Here is a 22,637-nt window from a genome sequence, read left to right as displayed (position 1 = left end):
GAGTGATCTGTGTAAATGTGCACATTACATCCACAGATAAATGTAAGGTTATTCATTTGGGAAATAAGAATAAACAGACAACTTACACCTTAAATGGGGATAAATTAAGGGAATCCTTGATGGAGAAAGATTTAGGAGTGCTTGTAGGAAGCAGTTTTAGCAATAGTGCCCAAAGTCATGCAGTAGCTGCAAAGGCAAACAAGCTCTTATCTTGCATTGAACGGGCAATGGATGGAAGGGAAGTAAACATAATTATGCCCCTTTATAAAGCATTAGTAAGAACACATCTTGAATATGGAGCACAATTTTGGGAACCAATCCTAAGAAAATACATTATGGAACTAGAGAGAAGAGCCACCAAATTAATAAAGGGGATGCATAATCTAATTTATGAGGAGAGGCTAGTTAAATTAGATTTGTTTACATTAGAAAAGAGGCGTCTGAGGGGATATGATATCTATATACAAATATATTTGGGGACAATACAAGGAGCTTTCAAAAGAGCTATTCATCCCACGGGCAGTACAAAGGACTCTGGGCCATCCCTTAAGGTTGGAGGAGAGGAGATTTCACCTGCAACAAAGGAAAGGGTTCTTTACAGTAAGGGCAGTTACAGTGTGGGATTCATTACCCATGGAGACTGGGATGGCAGATACAATTAATATCTTAAAGAAAGGTTGGACATATTTTTAGAAAGTTATACAGGAATACAAATAAGTAAACATGGAAGGATGTTGATCTCGGGAGCAATCTGATTGCCAATATTTGGTGTCAGGAAGGATTTTATTTTTCCCTTATGAGATATCATTAGATGTGTCACTGGGATTTTTTGTTTGCTTTCCTCTGGATCAATATACTGTAAGAACAAATATAAGATAAAGTATGTCGTCTAAATTTAGCATAGGTTGAACTTGATGCACGTATGTCTTTTTTCAACCTCATGAATGTATGTATGTATGTCTTTATTTATATAGCGCCATAAATGTATATAGCGCTTCACAGTAGTAATACAAGTTGTAATCATATAAATAACAAATAATATAAATAACAAGTCAGGGGAATAAGTGCTTCAGACATAAAAGTAACATTAAGGAAGAGGAGTCCCTGCCCCGAGGAGCTTACAGTCTAATTGGTAGGTAGGGGAACGTATAGAGACAGTGGGAGGGCATTCTGGTAAGTGCGTCTGCAGGGGGCCAAGCTTTATGTATCATGTGTCCAGGATTATCCACAGTGCTACTCATATGCTTCTTTAAGCAAGTGGGTCTTATGGTGGGTCTTAAAAGTGGATAGAGTGGGTGCTAGTCGGGTACTGAGGGGAAGGGCATTCCAGAGGTGCGGGGCAGTCAGTGAGAGAGGTTTAAGGCGGGAGAGGGCTTTAGATACAAAGGGGGTAGAAAGAAGACATCCTTGAGAAGAACGCAAGTGTCGGGATGGTGCATAGCGAGAAATTAGGGCTGAGATGTAAGGAGGGGCAGAAGAGTGTAAAGCTTTAAAGTGAGGAGAAGAATGGAGTGTGAGATGTGGGATTTGATCGGAAGCCAGGAGAGGGATTTCAGGAGGGGAGACGCGGAGACAGATTTAGGAAAGAGTAGAGTGATTCTGGCAGCAGTTACATCTCTACTATGTAACTATGTAACATCGAATGCCTGCTAAGTTCTCGACTCCAGCCCTCAAGGCCCCCCAACAAGTCAGATTTTCAGGATACCACTGCTTCAGCACAGGTGGCTCAATCAGTGGCCAAGTTGAAGACTGAGCCACCTGTGTTGAAGCAGGCTTTTTGACTGAGCCACTGATTGAGCCACCTGTGGTGGAGCTGGGATATCCTTAAAACCTGACTTGTTGGGGGGTCTTGAGGACTGGAGTTGGGAACCCCTGCCTTAGTTTAGCATCACCTAATATATCCCGTCTTTAATGTCTTCTGGGAGCCTCAAACCCTCCCAAAGGAAAACATACACACCTTGTGGCCTTTGGAGTGTTTTTTTCTTCAGTTCCTGCTTGTGTTTGCCTCTTGCACAGATCAGTCAGCTGAACACATTGATCGGGCTTCTGTTAGGAAGCTTGTCCCATGGAGACAGACAGAAGATTATGACAATCTGTACTATAGATGTACATGCACGGGATGTTGTGGGGAAGATAGTTTCAGCAAAGGTACTCTCAAACTATTCCCTGTCATTTCTCTGTGTTTTACTGCGACGTCACTAACGTATATACATCTGTGTCAGCGCTGGAAGTTTTGTCAATTCATTTTGTTAACTTCTATCATTTAAATACCCTCTTGCAGGTAGAAAATAGTCAGTCCTTCACGTGGCAGTCCCAGCTGCGGCATCGTTGGGACGACGGGCCGAAACATTGCTTTGCTAATATCTGCGATGCCCAGTTCCGATATTCATACGAGTATCTGGGGAACACCCCTCGCTTGGTGATCACTCCTTTAACAGATAGGTGTGAAAGATGACATACTCTCAGCCTCACCATTGGTAAAAGATACTATATGTAATGCGGGGAGTGATGTGGAGCACGATGCGGGGAGTGATGTGGAGCATGATGCGGGGAGTGATGTGGAGCGTGATGCGGGGAGTGATGTGGAGCGCGATGCGGGGAGTGATATGGAGCACGATGCGGCGCATGATGCGGGGAGTGATGTGGGGAGTGATGTGGAGCATGATGCAGGGAGTGATGTGGGGAGTGATGTGGAGCGTGATGCGGGGAGTGATGTGGAGCGTGATGCGGGGAGTGATGTGGAGCGTGATGCGGGGAGTGATGTGGAGCGCGATGCGGGGAGTGATGTGGAGCGCGATGCGGGGAGTGATGTGGAGCGCGATGTGGGGAGTGATGTGGAGCGCGATGCGGGGAGTGATGTGGAGCGCGATGCGGGGAGTGATGTGGAGCGCGATGCGGGGAGTGATGTGGAGCGCGATGCGGGGAGTGATGTGGAGCACGATGCGGGGAGTGATGCGGAGTGATGCGGGGAGTGATGTGGAGCGTGATGCGGGGAGTGATGTGGAGCGCGATGCGGGGAGTGATGTGGAGCGCGATGCGGGGAGTGATGTGGAGCGTGATGCGGGGAGTGATGTGGAGCGCGATGTGGGGAGTGATGCGGGGAGTGATGTGGAGCGCGATGCGGGGAGTGATGTGGAGCGTGATGCGGGGAGTGATACGGAGTGATATGGAGCACGATGCGGCGCATGATGCGGGGAGTGATGCGGGGAGTGATGTGGAGCGTGATGCGGGGAGTGATGTGGAGCGTGATGCGGGGAGTGATGTGGAGCGTGATGCGGGGAGTGATGCGGGGAGTGATGTGGAGCGTGATGCGGGGAGTGATGTGGAGCGCGATGCGGGGAGTGATGTGGAGCGCGATGCGGGAAGTGATGTGGAGCGTGATGCGGGGAGTGATACGGAGTGATATGGAGCACGATGCGGCGCATGATGCGGGGAGTGATGCGGGGAGTGATGTGGAGCGTGATGCGGGGAGTGATACGGAGTGATATGGAGCACGATGCGGCGCATGATGCGGGGAGTGATGCGGGGAGTGATGTGGAGCGTGATGCGGGGAGTGATGTGGAGCGTGATGCGGGGAGTGATGTGGAGCGTGATGCGGGGAGTGATGCGGGGAGTGATGTGGAGCGTGATGCGGGGAGTGATGTGGAGCGCGATGCGGGGAGTGATGTGGAGCGCGATGCGGGAAGTGATGTGGAGCGCGATGTGGAGCGCGATGCGGGGAGTGATGTGGAGCGTGATGCGGGGAGTGATGTGGAGCGTGATGTGGAGCGTGATGCGGGGAGTGATACGGAGTAATGTGGAGCGTGATGCGGGGAGTGATGTGGAGCGTGATGCGGGGAGTGATGTGGAGCGCGATGCGGGGAGTGATGTGGAGCGTGATGCGGAGTGATGTGGAGCGTGATGCGGGGAGTGATGTGGAGCGTGATGCGGGGAGTGATGTGGAGCGCGATGCGGGGAGTGATGTGGAGCGTGATGCGGGGAGTGATGTGGAGCGTGATGCGGGGAGTGATGCGGAGTGATGTGGAGCGTGATGCGGGGAGTGATGTGGAGCGTGATGCGGGGAGTGATGTGGAGCGTGATGTGGGGAGTGATGCGGAGTGATGTGGAGCGTGATGCAGGGAGTGATGTGGAGCGTGATGCGGGGAGTGATGTGGAGCATGATGCAGGGAGTGATTTGGAGCATGATGCAGGGAGTGATGTGGGGAGTGATGTGGAGCATGATGCAGGGAGTGATGTGGAGCACGATGTGGGGAGAGATGCGGAGTGATGTGGAGCATGATGCAGGGAGTGATGTGGAGCATGATGCGGGGAGTGATGTGGAGCATGATGCAGGGAGTGATGTGGAGCATGATGTGGGGAGTGATGCGGAGTGATGTGGAGCATGATGCAGGGAGTGATGTGGAGCATGATGTGGGGAGTGATGCGGAGTGATGTGGAGCATGATGCAGGGAGTGATGTGGAGCGCGATGTGGGGAGTGATGCGGAGTGATGTGGAGCATGATGCAGGGAGTGATGTGGAGCATGATGCGGGGAGTGATGCGGAGTGATGTGGATCACGATGCGGGGAGTGATGTGGGGAGTGATGCGGGGAGTGATGTGGGGAGTGATGCGGGGAGTGATGTGGAGCATGATGCGGGGAGTGATGCGGGGAGTGATGTGGGGAGTGATGCGGAGTGTGATGCAGGCAGGGATGTGGAGTGCTTGATGCGGTGTGTGTTGCGGGGAGTGATGCGGGGAGTGATGCGGAGTGATGTGGATCACGATGCGGGGAGTGATGCGGGGAGTGATGTGGGGAGTGATGCGGAGTGATGTGGAGCATGATGCGGGGAGTGATGTGGAGCATGATGCGGGGAGTGATGCGGAGTGATGTGGATCACGATGCGGGGAGTGATGCGGGGAGTGATGCGGAGTGATGTGGAGCATGATGCGGGGAGTGATGTGGAGCATGATGCGGGGAGTGATGTGGATCACGATGCGGGGAGTGATGCGGGGAGTGATGTGGGGAGTGATGTGGAGCGTGATGCGGGGAGTGATGTGGAGCGTGATGCGGGGAGTGATGTGGAGCGTGATGCGGGGAGTGATGTGGAGCGCGATGCGGGGAGTGATGTGGAGCGCGATGCGGGGAGTGATGTGGAGCGCGATGTGGGGAGTGATGTGGAGCGCGATGCGGGGAGTGATGTGGAGCGCGATGCGGGGAGTGATGTGGAGCGCGATGCGGGGAGTGATGTGGAGCGCGATGCGGGGAGTGATGTGGAGCACGATGCGGGGAGTGATGCGGAGTGATGCGGGGAGTGATGTGGAGCGTGATGCGGGGAGTGATGTGGCGCGCGATGCGGGGAGTGATGTGGAGCGCGATGCGGGGAGTGATGTGGAGCGTGATGCGGGGAGTGATGTGGAGCGCGATGTGGGGAGTGATGCGGGGAGTGATGTGGAGCGCGATGCGGGGAGTGATGTGGAGCGTGATGCGGGGAGTGATACGGAGTGATATGGAGCACGATGCGGCGCATGATGCGGGGAGTGATGCGGGGAGTGATGTGGAGCGTGATGCGGGGAGTGATGTGGAGCGTGATGCGGGGAGTGATGTGGAGCGTGATGCGGGGAGTGATGCGGGGAGTGATGTGGAGCGTGATGCGGGGAGTGATGTGGAGCGCGATGCGGGGAGTGATGTGGAGCGCGATGCGGGAAGTGATGTGGAGCGTGATGCGGGGAGTGATACGGAGTGATATGGAGCACGATGCGGCGCATGATGCGGGGAGTGATGCGGGGAGTGATGTGGAGCGTGATGCGGGGAGTGATACGGAGTGATATGGAGCACGATGCGGCGCATGATGCGGGGAGTGATGCGGGGAGTGATGTGGAGCGTGATGCGGGGAGTGATGTGGAGCGTGATGCGGGGAGTGATGTGGAGCGTGATGCGGGGAGTGATGCGGGGAGTGATGTGGAGCGTGATGCGGGGAGTGATGTGGAGCGCGATGCGGGGAGTGATGTGGAGCGCGATGCGGGAAGTGATGTGGAGCGCGATGTGGAGCGCGATGCGGGGAGTGATGTGGAGCGTGATGCGGGGAGTGATGTGGAGCGTGATGTGGAGCGTGATGCGGGGAGTGATACGGAGTAATGTGGAGCGTGATGCGGGGAGTGATGTGGAGCGTGATGCGGGGAGTGATGTGGAGCGCGATGCGGGGAGTGATGTGGAGCGTGATGCGGAGTGATGTGGAGCGTGATGCGGGGAGTGATGTGGAGCGTGATGCGGGGAGTGATGTGGAGCGCGATGCGGGGAGTGATGTGGAGCGTGATGCGGGGAGTGATGTGGAGCGTGATGCGGGGAGTGATGCGGAGTGATGTGGAGCGTGATGCGGGGAGTGATGTGGAGCGTGATGCGGGGAGTGATGTGGAGCGTGATGTGGGGAGTGATGCGGAGTGATGTGGAGCGTGATGCAGGGAGTGATGTGGAGCGTGATGCGGGGAGTGATGTGGAGCATGATGCAGGGAGTGATTTGGAGCATGATGCAGGGAGTGATGTGGGGAGTGATGTGGAGCATGATGCAGGGAGTGATGTGGAGCACGATGTGGGGAGAGATGCGGAGTGATGTGGAGCATGATGCAGGGAGTGATGTGGAGCATGATGCGGGGAGTGATGTGGAGCATGATGCAGGGAGTGATGTGGAGCATGATGTGGGGAGTGATGCGGAGTGATGTGGAGCATGATGCAGGGAGTGATGTGGAGCATGATGTGGGGAGTGATGCGGAGTGATGTGGAGCATGATGCAGGGAGTGATGTGGAGCGCGATGTGGGGAGTGATGCGGAGTGATGTGGAGCATGATGCAGGGAGTGATGTGGAGCATGATGCGGGGAGTGATGCGGAGTGATGTGGATCACGATGCGGGGAGTGATGTGGGGAGTGATGCGGGGAGTGATGTGGGGAGTGATGCGGGGAGTGATGTGGAGCATGATGCGGGGAGTGATGCGGGGAGTGATGTGGGGAGTGATGCGGAGTGTGATGCAGGCAGGGATGTGGAGTGCTTGATGCGGTGTGTGTTGCGGGGAGTGATGCGGGGAGTGATGCGGAGTGATGTGGATCACGATGCGGGGAGTGATGCGGGGAGTGATGTGGGGAGTGATGCGGAGTGATGTGGAGCATGATGCGGGGAGTGATGTGGAGCATGATGCGGGGAGTGATGCGGAGTGATGTGGATCACGATGCGGGGAGTGATGCGGGGAGTGATGCGGGGAGTGATGTGGAGCATGATGCGGGGAGTGATGTGGAGCATGATGCGGGGAGTGATGTGGATCACGATGCGGGGAGTGATGCGGGGAGTGATGTGGGGAGTGATGTGGGGAGTGATGCGGAGTGTGATGCAGGCAGGGATGTGGAGTGCTTGATGCGGTGTGTGTTGCGGGGAGTGATGCGGAGTGATGTGGGGAGTGATGCGGGGAGTGATGCGGAGTACGATACGGGGAGTGATGTGGAGCACGATGTGGTTTATGATGCGGAGCGTGATGTGGTGTGATGTGGGGAGCGTAGCGGCTAGTGATGTGGAGTGTGATGCAGGCAGGGATGTGGAGTGCTTGATGCGGTGTGTGTTGCGGGGAGTGATGCGGAGTGATGTGGAGCGCGATGTGGGGAGTGATACGGAGTGATGTGGATCACGATACGGGGAGTGATGTGGAGCACGATGTGGTTTATGATACGGAGCGTGATGTGGTGTGATGTGGGGAGCGTAGCGGCTAGTGATGTGTAGTGGATGTCGTTGCAGGTGCTACATTACTTTGACCCAGTCTCTCCATCTTATCATGGGGGGAGCCCCTGCAGGCCCCGCAGGCACGGGCAAGACGGAAACCACTAAGGACTTGGGCAGAGCTTTGGGAATCATGGTGTACGTCTTCAACTGCTCTGAACAAATGGACTACAAGGTACAGAGCCAGCAAGCAGCTCCTGGGTGTCATGGAGAAGATAGTGACGTTTCCATTCTCACTATCACCCAGTACCTTCACAGTCTGACAAACACAAATAGCAAATGTGTGTGTGGCATTATAATTACTCTTGCGTTCCTGTACTGCAGATCACATTTCATATTAAATAGGCTTGTAGAGTAGCAGGTTTGGAGGCTATTTGGATGAAATGTTTATCATTGAAGTGAATATTTCGTGGTACCATAGAGAGCCTGTGCTTGTGACACTTGTTGTTATTTTTTATTTTATTTTTTCAATCTTTTTCCTTTATTGGAAACAAACGGACATATACAGGTACATTGCGTTTGTATGCTCATAACATATAGAGTACAGTCCGACACTTGTTATTTTTATCCAATCAAATCGTGTAATCACTTCTCTCTCCAGTCATGTGGGAATATCTACAAAGGCCTGTCCCAGACTGGGGCTTGGGGTTGTTTTGATGAGTTTAATCGGATTGCGGTGGACGTGCTGTCAGTGATAGCGGTGCAGGTAAGATGGATAATACCGGCTGTCTTCATAACTGCATTCATGTGTAACATGAGTATTTTTCGCCTTAACCCCTTTGTATTAGACGCATTGCCACTCTGCATGTGTTAGGGTGGGTATGTGCAGAATAAGTCATTAGCAGACTACGAGGCACATGCATCAATTGCAGGTAAGTGTTATTGCCCCTGTTCCCTTCCCATTCAAGTCATTAGGAGTTAACGCCCGAACATGTGTGATAACCATACTGGCGGTGCTTGATGCATGTGCCTCTAAAACGTGAGATTACTGGGGACAGGAAACCCTCTCATTGCCTATAAATACTGCACCCCCATCCTGCCTTCCTTGCCTATCTAGCACAGCCCATTGAGTTATTGCCTCTTGCAGGTGAAATGTGTACAAGATGCTATTCGGGCCAAGAAGAATATTTTCAGCTTCCTCGGAGATACAATATCCCTCGTGCCAACCGTGGGGCTCTTCATTACCATGAACCCAGGCTATGCCGGCCGCACAGAGCTGCCGGAAAACCTAAAAGCCTTATTCAGGTGTGCATCTGCGATTCAGCCGCCTGGCACTAATTCTACATTCTCCTGCGTCACTATGTCAGGGGCGGGGCAACTCCAGTCCTCAAGGGCCACCAACAGGTCAGGTTTTCAGGATATCCCGGCTTCAGCACAGGTGGCTCGATCAGTGGCTCAGTCTTTGACTGCACCACCTGTGCTGAAGCTGGGATATCCTTAAAACCTGGCCGGTTGGTAGTCCTTGAGGACTGGAGTTGCCCGCCCTATGTCATGCTTTATTTGGACACATACAGAGTGTCCCCTGGTATAACTCGGCCTTGGAATCTTCCCATTGTATTTCCAGGCCCTGCGCCATGGTGGTGCCTGATTTCGAGCTGATATGTGAAATAATGCTGGTGGCTGAGGGTTTTATTGACGCTCGACTCCTCGCCAGGAAGTTTATTACTCTGTATACGCTGTGCAAGGAGCTGCTTTCTAAGCAGGTAAACCGGTGGCAACAATCCAGTGCCTTCCTAACCATACAAATCCTGCAACATAAAGCAGTGAGGCTGTCCGCACGCGCTCACAGCTTACAGCTAATTGTACTCGCACTACAGAGCGCAGACATTATTATACCGTGTATATTACATATTAGCACCTACACTGTCACAAAATTATGACACGTAAACTTGTAAAGGAGAAAGCTCCGCACCAAACACGCTGTGGGCCCCTGTGTTGTTAGGATTTCTTTGTCTTGTTTCTTGCTGCAGGTACAGTAACTGTGTTTGTTTGTTTCATAGGATCATTACGACTGGGGATTAAGGGCCATTAAATCTGTGCTGGTGGTAGCCGGTTCTCTAAAAAGGGGAGACCCGGCACGTGCTGAGGATCAGGTCCTCATGAGAGCATTGAGGGACTTCAACACCCCCAAAATTGTCACTGATGATTTGCCTGTGTTTATGGGACTCATCGGCGACTTGTTTCCAGCTCTGGATGTGCCGAGAAAACGCGACCTGCCGTTTGAAAAGGTAAAGATTCTAATTCCACGTTACACTTTGCCTCTGGCATCATTTTCTTACTTGTTTTAAAGCAGCAGTCCAAGCGGCCGTTTTTTTGTTGTTCCATTTTTAATTTATTTTCCCTTTAAGATGTGCACCAATTCAACACACACAATGATAAGTAATTAGCTAAATTGTGATCGATCGGCAAAGATTCGACTCGGGGGTTTCACTAAATGGCTGTCAGTGCAGCAGAAGAGGACCGAAGATGCAAAGTTCTGTGGGGAAGATCATGTGACCAGGCAGTCACTAGATGCAATTGGTGCACTGCTAGAGAGAGGGCAGGGCTCAAAAAGGGGTGTGCTAGATGAGGAAGGGGATGTGACTTTGTAAATGTTTGCTATAGAAACAAAAAATGCTTGTTACATTATAATACATTAAAAATGTCATTCAGAGTTGTTTAAAAAAAAATGCTACAAGTATTTTCTCATAGTACAGAACTGATTTATTTAAAAACCTCGACAGAATGTAACAATGTTAAAGGGGATCATGTGAATATGCTGGAGGGAAACATTACATTGCATTATGTGTTGTGTTACATTCCATGATGACATACAGTACACAGTCTTACCAAACTAAAAACACAAACCCACTACAGTGTGTGTGTGTGTGTGTGTGTGTGTGTGTGTGTGTGTGTGTGTGTGTGTGTGTGTGTGTGTGTGTGTGTGTGTGTGTGTGTGTGTTATTTGGAGAGCTACTGGGATAGTGACCTAATGTATACAACAAGAGACAAAAAGGCCCCAACGCTACATCTAACATGACAAATCATTCCATACATTACTATGTATTTTAACTATGTTCTTTCTTCATAAATATCGGTCATTTACTTCAATACTTTGTTCAAAATATTTTAAGCTACAGCCACGTCACAGTAACGCCATTTCAGTAAGTCCTACACTAGCAATATTACATGGTCCATGCATTTCCCCCACTGCATAGAGCAACGGTGGTGAACTCCAGTCCACAAGGGCCACCAACAGGTCAGGATATCAGCACAGGTGACTCAATCAGTGGCTCAGTTGAAGACTGCACCACCTGTGCTGAAGCAGGGATATCCTGAAAACCTGACCTGTTGGTGGCCCTTGAGGACTGGAGTTGTTCACCCCTGGCCTAGAGAGACATTCCACACGATGAGTTACAAATTGTACATTTAACTGTAGTGATGGTGATTTGGGCTCCCTGACAATACAGTGACACCTTGTACAGTAAGTGACTGTGAGTGCTGATGAGTTCTCTGCTCAGCTTATTAGGCAGTCCATGCTAAGCCTGAAGCTGCAAGCAGAGGATAGCTTTGTACTGAAGGTGGTGCAGCTGGAAGAATTGCTCCAAGTGAGACACTCTGTATTTGTGATTGGACAAGCAGGCAGCGGGAAGTCTCAGGTAGGAACCATTCATCATTCACCTACACACAGAAAGCGCTGCATGCGTTTAACAGTATGGGACAGAGGGACAATTTATGAACCATCTCAAATGTATCATTTCTGTTAATAAAATGCTTTGCTTTTAGTCTTGGTATCTCTAACCCTTGTGCTGCCAGAGTGGGCCTGTCCTTCAAAGGGTTAAAGATGAATAAACCTCTGTGTGCCCTTGGTAGATTTAATTCACACCATTTACTTTACAATGTAGTGCTGTTATTTATTACAGGTGTTGAAATCCCTAAACAAGACTTATCAAAACAAGAAGAGGAAGCCAGTGACGGTGGATCTGGACCCCAAAGCCGTCACCTGCAATGAACTGTTTGGAGTTATAAACCCATCAACTAGAGAATGGAAAGATGGTAAGTGCCTTTACAGAGGATTGTGTATCATGTAATAATGTGTATTATGAGGTAACACAGTGAGCATAACATGTACACTTCCCTACTCTCATGCTCTTGTTTGGAAACGTTGTTCTATTTCTAGTAGTATTGCAATTGCTTCACACAATAAATCTATTCTCGCCTTCTAATCCGTATCTGATGTGCATTAATTAAAGTATGCTGAGTTATTGCGGACACTTGCAGTAATACCAGTCAGGGTTTCAAACAAACATTGTGAGCCTAATTACATTTTACATGGACTAGAACTTTACCTCCAAATATATACGGGTACGGGGAAAGGAAATGTACGGGGAAAGTAAAGGAAATGTACGGGGAAAGTAAAGGAAATGTACGGGGAAAGGAAATGTACGGGGAAAGGGAATGTACGGGTACGGGGAAAGGGAATGTACGGGTACGGGGAAAGGAAATGTACGGGTACGGGGAAAGGAAATGTACGGGGAAAGGAAATGTACGGGTACGGGGAAAGGAAATGTACGGGTACGGGGAAAGGAAATGTACGGGTACGGGGAAAGGAAATGTACGGGTACGGGGAAAGGAAATGTTCGGGGAAAGGGAATGTACGGGTACGGGTACGGGGAAAGGAAATGTACGGGGAAAGTAAAGGGAATGTACGGGGAAAGTAAAGGGAATGTATGGGTACGGAGAAAGGAAATGTTCGGGAACGGGGAAAGGAAATTTACGGGTACGGGGAAAGGAAATGTACAGGTACGTGGGAAAGTAAATGTACGGGGAAAGGGAATGTACGGGGAAAGGAAAGGAAATGTATGGGGAAAGGAAATGTACAGGTATGGGGAAAGGGAATATATGGGGAAAGGGAATGTACAGGGAAAGGAAATGTACGGGTACGGGGAAAGGAAATGTTCGGGAACGGGGAAAGGAAATGTTCGGGAACGGGGAAAGGAAATGTATGGGGAAAGGAAATTTACGGGTATGTGGAAAGGAAATGTATGGGGAAAGGAAATGTATGGGGAAAGGAAATGTATGGGGAAAGGAAATGTATGGGGAAAGGAAATGTACGGGTATGTGGAAAGGAAATGTACGGGTACGGGGAAAGGAAATGTACAGGTACGGGGAAAGGAAATGTACGGGTACGGGGAAAGGAAATGTTCGGGGAAAGGGAATGTACGGGTACGGGGAAAGGAAATGTACGGGTACGGGGAAAGGAAATGTACGGGTACGGGGAAAGGAAATGTACGGGTACGGGGAAAGGAAATGTACGGGTACGGGGAAAGGAAATGTACGGGGAAAGTAAAGGGAATGTACGGGGAAAGGAAATGTACAGGGAAAGGAAAGGGAATGTACGGGGAAAGGAAATGTACGGGGAAAGGAAAGGGAATGTACGGGGAAAGGAAAGGGAATGTACGGGGAAAGGAAATGTACGGGGAAAGGAAAGGAAATGTACGGGGAAAGGAAATGTACGGGGAAAGGAAAGGAAATGTACGGGGAAAGGAAAGGGAATGTACGGGGAAAGTAAAGGGAATGTACGGGGAAAGGAAATGTACGGGGAAAGAGAATGTATGGGTACGGAGAAAGGAAATGTTCGGGAACGGGGAAAGGAAATTTACGGGTACGGGGAAAGGAAATGTACAGGTACGGGGAAAGGGAATATATGGGGAAAGGGAATGTACGGGGAAAGGAAATGTACGGGTACGGGTACGGGGAAAGGAAATGTACGGGTACGGGGAAAGGAAATGTACGGGTATGTGGAAAGGAAATGTACGGGGAAAGGAAATGTTCGGGAACGGGGAAAGGAAATGTACGGGGAAAGTAAAGGAAATGTATGGGGAAAGGAAATGTACAGGTATGGGGAAAGGGAATATATGGGGAAAGGGAATGTACAGGTACGGGGAAAGGGAACGTACGGGGAAAGGAAATGTACAGGTACGGGGAAAGTAAATGTACGGGGAAAGGGAATGTACAGGGAAAGGAAATGTACGGGTACGGGGAAAGGAAATGTACGGGTATGGGGAAAGGAAATGTTCGGGAACGGGGAAAGGAAATGTACGGGTACGGGGAAAGGAAATGTACGGGTACGGGGAAAGGAAATGTACGGGTACGGGGAAAGGAAATGTACGGGTACGGGGAAAGGAAATGTACAGGTACGGGGAAAGGAAATGTACGGGTACGGGGAAAGGAAATGTACGGGTACGGGGAAAGGAAATGTACGGGTACGGGGAAAGGAAATGTACGGGTACGGGGAAAGGAAATGTACGGGTACGGGGAAAGGAAATGTTCGGGAACGGGGAAAGGAAATGTATGGGGAAAGGAAATTTACGGGTATGTGGAAAGGAAATGTACGAGGAAAGGAAATGTACGGGGATAGGAAATGTACGGGTATGTGGAAAGGAAATGTACGGGTACGGGGAAAGGAAATGTACAGGTACGGGGAAAGGAAATGTACGGGTACGGGGAAAGGAAATGTACGGGTACGGGGAAAGGAAATGTACGGGTACGGGGAAAGGAAATGTACGGGTACGGGGAAAGGAAATGTTCGGGAACGGGGAAAGGAAATGTACGGGTATGTGGAAAGGAAATGTACGGGTATGTGGAAAGGAAATGTACGGGTACGGGGAAAGGAAATGTACGGGGAAAGTAAAGGGAATGTACGGGGAAAGGAAATGTACGGGGAAAGGAAAGGAAATGTACGGGGAAAGGAAAGGGAATGTACGGGGAAAGTAAAGGGAATGTACGGGGAAAGAGAATGTACGGGTACGGAGAAAGGAAATGTACGGGTATGTGGAAAGGAAATGTACGGGTATGTGGAAAGGAAATGTACGGGTACGGGGAAAGGAAATGTACGGGTATGTGGAAAGGAAATGTACTGGTACAGGGAAAGGAAATGTACGGGTATGTGGAAAGGAAATGTACGGGTGATGTGTGGAATTATCAGTAACTGTGTGTTGTTCTACAGTATGTAGTCAGTATGAGTTAACGTTGGAACGGTGCAGTAACTTGTAGCGGCACTTTATGCGTGTGCCCCGCAGTGTGCAGAGCTAATACCACCAGTGCAAATCCCTGTAATACATTATCACTTATCCTGCTTTTAATATATATATATTTTACATACTTTGCAGGGCTATTTTCTACAATAATGCGAGATTTGGCTAACATCTCTCATGATAGTCCCAAGTGGATTGTTCTTGACGGGGACATAGATCCGATGTGGATTGAATCTCTAAACACTGTAATGGATGACAATAAGGTCGGTATATTCATGTTCTCTTCATTGCAGATGAGGACCCTCAGTTTGTCCTGTATTGATCTGCGCTGTGAGACCCCTTTCTGTCTTGCCCCCCTCCACCCCCCAGGTTCTTACCTTAGCCAGCAATGAGCGCATCCCTTTAAACGCCACCATGCGGCTGCTGTTTGAGATTAGTCACCTGAGGACCGCTACTCCAGCCACCGTGTCCAGAGCCGGCATCCTCTACATCAACCCGACCGATCTGGGCTGGAACCCGTGAGTGAGATGGATTTTCTGATGGTAGTAATACAGCAGTGAAGTTCCGTAATGTTGTACTCGAGTTCCCACCATGCTCACAGGGAACCTGCATAATTTGGCATTTGTGATTCTTTGAATAAGAATGAGAAATGAGTGAAGGTGGATATACTTAGTCTGGGATAATCATGCACATCGTGTTAATCTCCATGTTGGTTCAGTTTGGGCTCCCAGAAATCTAACATTTATCCAAAAATGTCAGAATGAAGTCTAAATGCTTTAGTCTTCTACACAAATAAGAGTCACCCCAAACCATGTAATACCACAGAGCAAGTAAAGGATGTATGGCGCATTACAGGGTTTTCTAATCAGAAAAGATTAGAATATGTTACAGAACTGTTTAACCTGGATTTGTAGTGTGGTGAGCAGCTGGATTGAAAGCCGGGAAGTACAGTCTGAAAAAGCGAACCTGATGATCTTGTTTGATAAATACCTGCCCATATGTCTGGAAAGAATGAGGATAGGGTTTAAGAAGATCACCCCAATCCCTGAGATTACCGTAATCCAAACAACACTGTGTCTGCTGGAGTGTCTCCTGACCCCGTCCAGCGCCCCTCCAGACTCCCCCAAGGACCTGTACGAACTCTACTTTGTGTTTGCTTGCCTCTGGGCATTTGGAGGAGCCATGTTCCAAGATCAGGTACCCGAGTAATAATCTGCAGGTTTGTATTTGTGTGTTTGCACAGTTTGTGTGTACAGTAGTTGCTGTTCACACAAATTCAGTTACAATGCTGTGAGAAAATGCACATCCCTTAACCAGATTATTCCTTGTCTTCCAGCTGGTGGATTATCGTGTAGAATTTAGTAGGTGGTGGATAAATGAGTTTAAAACGATCAAGTTTCCTTCTCACGGAACGGTCTTTGATTATTACATTGATCCAGAAAGTAAAAGGTTTATGCCCTGGACTGATAAAATTCCTGCTTTTGAGTTGGACCCAGAAATACCACTACAGGTAAACCCATCAAAAGTGCATTTCTCTATCACACCGCAACATTAATGATCACCAAAGTGATCAGAATACCAGCACAGCACAGGGAGTAGAAGAAAGGGTGTTTATTCAGACCATATCCCCACGTAGAGGTCCCCAGGGACCTTGTGCTGAGGTTTTCTATCTAGTGTGTGCGGCTATTTTGTGTGTCTCTCTCTCTCTGTCTTTGTGTGTGTCTCTCTCTCTCTCTCTCTCTCTATATATATATATACCAGCACAAGAGATTATCACATAAAAGTAATTTATTGGGTCCAAAATGCACACATATGCCCAACGTTTCGGTCCCCAGGGGAACCTTCTTCAGGGGTCTGTAACGTCGGGCATATGTGATTATCTCTTGTGCTGTGCCGGTATATTGGATCTCAAGGGATCCTCACAGACGTTAACTATTTACCCTTTACCGTGCACCACACCTGCCTCAGCTGACGCTGCCAATCTGCTATATTCTTTTTTCTTTTCTCTCTCTCGCCTTTGATGTGTTATATTTTATTAACAAGTATCTCTATCTATGTGTGTGTGTACATACATTTATTATGAGATATGTATGTATAAACATCCAATAGGCTGCCATGGTCCACACTACAGAAACCATTCGAATTCGCTACTTCTTGGACATGTTGATAACGAAGACGTGGCCAGTGATGTTAGTGGGTAATGCAGGTACAGGCAAGTCTGTTCTGATGGGAGAGAAGCTGCAAAGTCTGAACACAGACGATTACGTGGTGCAATCTGTCCCGTTCAACTTCTACACCACATCAGCAATGCTGCAGGGTAAGGGAGGAGACGGCAATACAGTCTATCTGCATTTATTGCGCATGGGATCGCACAGCCATAACATGTCACTTCTTACTGGCAAACGGTTTGCAGCTGTTTTGGAGAAACCTCTGGAGAAGAAAGCCGGCAGGAACTATGGGCCGCCAGGCGCCAAGAAACTTATCTATTTCATTGATGACATGAACATGCCGGAGGTTGACAAGTATGGTACTGTAGCACCTCACACCCTGATCCGGCAGCATATGGACCACGGACACTGGTGAGATACACAATGATAATGTTCTATCTAATGGTCTAGATCAGGGGTGCACAAACGTTTCTTGCTGCGCCCCCCCCGCCTGCTCTCTCTTGTTGCTCCCCCCGCCCATACCTCACGCGGCGTCATTTGACGTCACGTTACCATGTCAACAGTGACGTCACATGACCCTGCCATGGTCCCGTGTCCTGAAGCCGGCTGAATCTCGGAGTAGTAGGAGGTTGCAGAGGCCTTGCGCGGTCCCCCGGCATTTAATTTAAATGCCTTGGGGAAGAGCGCAAGACCTCTGCAACCGCTCTTGCCCCCCTAAAAAAATAAATCTCTGGTCTAGATCAGGGGTGCGCAAACTGGGGGGGTGCCGCCGAGAGGTTTTTTTTGGGGGGGGGGGGGGGGCGGCGGTTACCGAGGCCCTGCGCTCTTCAGCGCGAGGCCTCTGTAAAGTCACCATGCTTCAGTCCAGACGTCTCCATGGCGAAGGGCGTCAAATGATGCCACGGGGTCATGTGACGTTATATGACCCACCGCGTCATTTGATACCCGCCGCCATGGCATCATGGCATTTTAGGTAAGGGGGGGGGGCTAGATAACATTCACATACATGTAGCACGCAACCTGTGATAGTGACAGAGAAGAGGAAATGAACACTACATGTCAAACGAGAGAGGGAATTGGCATAGAAATAATAGTCATATGAAATGCAGTCACAGAATCAACATGAGAGAATTTTGCAGGATTTTGAGTGTAGACGAATTCACAGAGAACAATTTGGGAGTGATTATTAGTTCATTAGAGCAGGGGAGCGCAAACTTTTGAAGCTGCGCCCCCCTGTCTTCCCTCCCCCGGCTCTCGCCCCCCCCCCCCCCCCCCCACCTTTTATTTGCGTCAAATGACACTGCAGGGTTATGTGATGTCGGATGACCCGCGGCGTCATTTGATGCGTGTCATGTCACATTGCCCTGCTGCGTCATTTGACGATGGCAACGCTTCACACAGCCGGCTGAATCCCGGTAAGTGGAGTGTTGCAGGGGCCTCACGCGAGCCCCCGGCATTTAATTAAATGCCTGGGGGAGGAGCGCAGGGTCTCTGCTATCTCCCACCCCCCAGTTTGCGCAACATTGCATTAGTCATTATTTCAGTAGTTATTGGAGGGGAGGGAGCTTTTTGGCCACACGTCATCTCCTGTTGTGCAGCCTCTAAATGTCGCGGTCTCTGATGCATGGTGCTTGATAGGTATGATAGGACGAAGCTGACACTGAAGGACATCCATAACTGCCAGTACGTCGCTTGTATGAATCCAACAGCCGGATCCTTCACCATCGATTCCAGACTTCAGGTAGCACAGAGTCTGATGCCTACTATCTGTTCCACGCATCCATTCAAAGTAGGGGGGGTTTCTTTTCTCTCGTAGACTGAAAGTGTGGTCTGTTCTGTGGGTTACGGTTCTCTTTAACCCTGCAGTAATAATCTATCAAAGCTCTTCAGTATTCGCTGTCCGTGGCCTAGCTTTCTGGCTGCACCTCTTCAAACTGCCAGGTCAGTACGCGCAGGTTCCTATCTCACTGTACAACATTAATACATCACCTCGTGTTTTAGAGACACTTCTGTGTATTTGCTGTGAGTTTCCCTGGCCAAGAAGCACTGCAGACCATTTACTGTACGATCCTCGCCCAGCACATGGCGCTGCAAAAGATTGCACCTGCTGTACAGAAGATTCAGCTCCAACTTGTGTCCGCTGCATTAGGTATGTAACCGGTCACACCTGAAGTATGGGAGTGTCGTGATATCAATGTGCTTCACTATATCCATAATATATCCACAACCAAGCCTTACTCTGGTTTTGGTAGGTAGGCAAAACAATGGTCAGGTAAGGATCCCTGCTAACAGTCCCTCCGGTCAGCCTAGCCCTACGCGTTTCACTGCGATTTCGCAGGAAAAGACCCCCGAGTAAGCTGTGAGACAGCAGTGAAAGCCCTGGTCATTATATTATTACACAGTGTTCGGCATGAGGAACGCAAACTAGCCGAGATCCTAAATAGTTTCTGCAATGTAACTGGTCTTCCGGCCACATTCTTGTATAAAACAGCCATGTTCCCCGTGATGTTACCAGTTTGTTCTAAGCTAGGCGTTCTCAGCTCTAGTCCTTCTGCACAGATGGGTCAATCTGTGGCTCAGTTGAAGACTGCTTTAGCACAGATGGCTTAATCAGCTGTACTAAAGCAGAGATATCCTGAAAACCTGTCCTGTTTGGGGGGGTCTTGTGGACTGGAGTTGAGAACCCCTGTCCTAAGCAATCTTCTGTTAGGAATCATTGACAGTCTCATACATGTCACGTGTTTGTTCTGCAGCATTACATCAGAAGATCGCAGCCACCTTCCTCCCCACCGCTATTAAATTTCATTATGTGTTCAACCTGAGAGATCTCTCGAATATATTCCAGGTACCTTTGTTTTGCGCTTGCACTTTGATGTTATTAGTTAACTTTTTTTAAATTTAGTTCTCAATTATTCTATGTATTAACTGATTCATGATGTCAAAGCTAAACTTGAGAACACGTGAAACTTATAAACACATACAAATAAAACAATTTTGGTGGTTTGAAAGCACGTAGAACTGTACATAGTAGTACAATGTTTCCGTAGAGTACTGAACCTTATGTTGATGCATTCCTTTGCATGGGTGTCTTGTTTGCAGGGGCTACTGTTCTCTGGCAATGAATGCATAAGAACGCCTCTGGATCTGATCCGCCTCTGGCTGCATGAAGCAGACAGAGTGTACAAGGACAAGCTGATTGATGAGAAAGACAGGGATATGTTTGGAAAGATTATTGTGGCCACTTGCAGAAAATACCTTGTTGTAAGTACATGTTCTCTGTGTACCATTTAAAGCAGCAATACTACTTTTGTTTTAAATGATTATTTGTATGTGTAAGGCATGTGGCAATGTAAATTCTTACCTAAGCTGGCAATCGTTTGGTGCGCCGGTTGTAAATTTGTAAAAATCCTTATTTTGTGCCTAATATAATGGCTGGTTCAGTCAGTATTAGGCCGCGTTCACACAGCGGCCTTGGCGACGCTGCGTGCGCCTCAGTCTGCTGGGCGATGTGTGATCATCCCCAGCAGACGGAATGATCCGACATGCGGGGGGGCAGGCGGCCCAGTGTCACGGGCGCAGAGAGTGTGTGTATGTGTGTGTACACACTGAGAGAGGGGGTGTGCCCGCACTGAGAGAGGGGGGAGGTCCGCACTGAGAGGGGGGGGAGGTCCGCACAGAGAGGATGGGGTCCGTACTGAGAGAGGATGGGGTCCATACTGGAGAGGGGGGGTCTGCACTGAGAGGGGGGGTCTGCACTGAGAGGGGGGGTCTGCACTGTGAGGGGAGGGTCTGCACTGAGAGGGGTGGGGTCCGCACAGAGAAGGGGGGGGTCCGCACAGAGATGAGGGGGGGTCCGCACTGAGAGAGAGGGGGGGTCCGCACTGAGAGAGGCGAGAGGGGGTGCTGCAGCCGGAGATCAGTTTCAAAAGACACCCGCAACTGCAGCAGCGTCGCCGCCGTACTTTGCAGCCAATGGTAGTTTCAATACTGAACACTACCATTGGCCGGCAGGAGTCTGTCATGAATGCGCGCGCGCACATAAGCGTGAATACGTCGTGTAGCGCGCTGTATGAGCGGGACATAACTCAGCAGCTAAATAGGGTAAAGAGCGCTCAATGCCAGGTGTTCAAAACTCAATTAAACCAGACCACAATCCAGGAAAAATAGCCTCAGAATAATGAGTTTTGTAATATATAAACCAACAATTATGGGTAAGAAAACCCCCTAAAGGCTGGTAGTGTAAGGCAATGAAACCCCCACCATCAATCTCATTGGGGGCCAACCCTGTGGTAAAAATATAATAACTCACTGTTTGTTTCCTGGCGTGGCTGGTGGATATGCTGCTTCCAGATGAGGTATACAGTGTACAAAAGATGTAAGGAGCGCACGATCCAATAAGGATCCTTGATAAAGAACGATAGCACGTTCGAAACGCGTTGGATTTTAATGTCTTGATGACCCAATAAATTTGTACTTTACTACTTGGGTCCTCCCTCTGCTCCTTATTGGATCGTGCGCTCCTTACATCTTTTGTACACTGTATAACTCAGCAGCTACAATGTATATGTATATTACTAAGGTAACATCTATTGTTACAGTTTACAGATCAAACTGCTGGAAACATTGGCAACAAATGATCACAAACAGGAAAGTGTTACACAGATCTTGCACTGCTGGGGAGGTGGGCTAAAGCCCGCTATAGAAATCACTGGGTGCTTTAAAACTCATTAAAAATGGCATTAAGAGTTGGGAAAAAAACATTCGCTAATATCAAATACTACAGAACTGATTTATTTAAAAAAACACATATGAGATTTCACATGTTTTGCTGCTTTAAAATACCAGCTGACAAACTGTCTGTGTGGAAGCGGTTAAATCACAGGAGGCTGAATATACTAAGCGCAGCACAGTCTCTCTCACACGGCTGCTCTTCACTGCAGTCCCAACAACACTGCTCTCTCACCTTAATTCTGGCCAGAGGTCCCAAGACTAGATCATCTTTAACCCCGTTAATGCTAGAGGAACTTATAATACTGAGCTATGTTATGTTGTGTGGGTTAAAGCGCATCTAGTGCAAATCCACAGTGCATATGAGAGGCCTTGCTGTGCATCACGAAACTTTCATTTATTTTGCCTTTTATTCAGGAATTTCCCGAAAATCTGATTTTTGCAGAGCCTAATATTTACTGTCACTTTGCCAGCGGCATTGGAGAACCCAAATATTTGCCAGTACCAGACTTAATGTCTCTCAATAAGCTGTTAGCGGAAGCCTTAGACAGCTACCAGGAAGTGAACGCGGTGATGAATCTGGTAAGTACGGCTCAGGAGACAAGATAACAGAGTTACATTTAATATCCCATGTTTGTTCAGAACAGCGCTGAAGTAAATCTGTGCCGTTTGGATGTTAGGTGCTTTTTGAAGATGCAGTATCTCATATTTGCCGAATTAACCGCATTTTGGAGTCGCCGCGAGGTAACGCTTTGCTGGTCGGAGTCGGGGGTAGCGGCAAACAGAGCCTTTCACGTCTCGCCGCATATATAAGTGGTTTGGACGTATTCCAAATGAGTCTGCGGAAAGGATACGGGATCCCAGAACTCAAGGTGGGAAATAATCATTATTGTGTCATTTGTCCTTTAGCGGGAAACACTTTATGGAACCCATTTGCTGCCACAGGGACACAATGCAAAGCGACACATCGCTCGGTCGCCTGGCAGCC

The 22,637-nt window shown here is 49.1% G+C and overlaps 1 protein-coding gene across 1 annotated transcript in view; it reads left to right on the top strand.

Moving 5' to 3' along the window:
- Positions 1-22,637, top strand: part of DNAH17 (dynein axonemal heavy chain 17) — a 110,153-nt gene that overhangs the window by 53,179 nt on the left and 34,337 nt on the right. Inside the window, exons 34-54 of the mRNA XM_075580015.1 lie at positions 2,017-2,148; positions 2,282-2,442; positions 7,756-7,912; positions 8,339-8,443; positions 8,825-8,982; positions 9,302-9,440; positions 9,738-9,965; positions 11,238-11,375; positions 11,640-11,772; positions 14,889-15,016; positions 15,123-15,271; positions 15,668-15,950; positions 16,090-16,263; positions 16,863-17,070; positions 17,167-17,332; positions 18,560-18,662; positions 18,923-19,070; positions 19,675-19,766; positions 20,021-20,182; positions 22,067-22,231; positions 22,330-22,521. Coding sequence (XP_075436130.1) covers positions 2,017-2,148; positions 2,282-2,442; positions 7,756-7,912; positions 8,339-8,443; positions 8,825-8,982; positions 9,302-9,440; positions 9,738-9,965; positions 11,238-11,375; positions 11,640-11,772; positions 14,889-15,016; positions 15,123-15,271; positions 15,668-15,950; positions 16,090-16,263; positions 16,863-17,070; positions 17,167-17,332; positions 18,560-18,662; positions 18,923-19,070; positions 19,675-19,766; positions 20,021-20,182; positions 22,067-22,231; positions 22,330-22,521 — 3,321 coding nt within the window. The remainder of the gene's footprint in view (positions 1-2,016; positions 2,149-2,281; positions 2,443-7,755; positions 7,913-8,338; positions 8,444-8,824; positions 8,983-9,301; positions 9,441-9,737; positions 9,966-11,237; positions 11,376-11,639; positions 11,773-14,888; positions 15,017-15,122; positions 15,272-15,667; positions 15,951-16,089; positions 16,264-16,862; positions 17,071-17,166; positions 17,333-18,559; positions 18,663-18,922; positions 19,071-19,674; positions 19,767-20,020; positions 20,183-22,066; positions 22,232-22,329; positions 22,522-22,637) is intronic.

The sequence above is a fragment of the Ascaphus truei genome, chromosome 22 (assembly GCF_040206685.1).
Source record: "Ascaphus truei isolate aAscTru1 chromosome 22, aAscTru1.hap1, whole genome shotgun sequence".
In the NCBI taxonomy this organism is placed as follows: Eukaryota; Metazoa; Chordata; class Amphibia; order Anura; family Ascaphidae; genus Ascaphus; species Ascaphus truei.
Note: the sequence above shows the minus strand (reverse complement) of the source record. Positions and strands in the feature narration are given on the sequence as shown.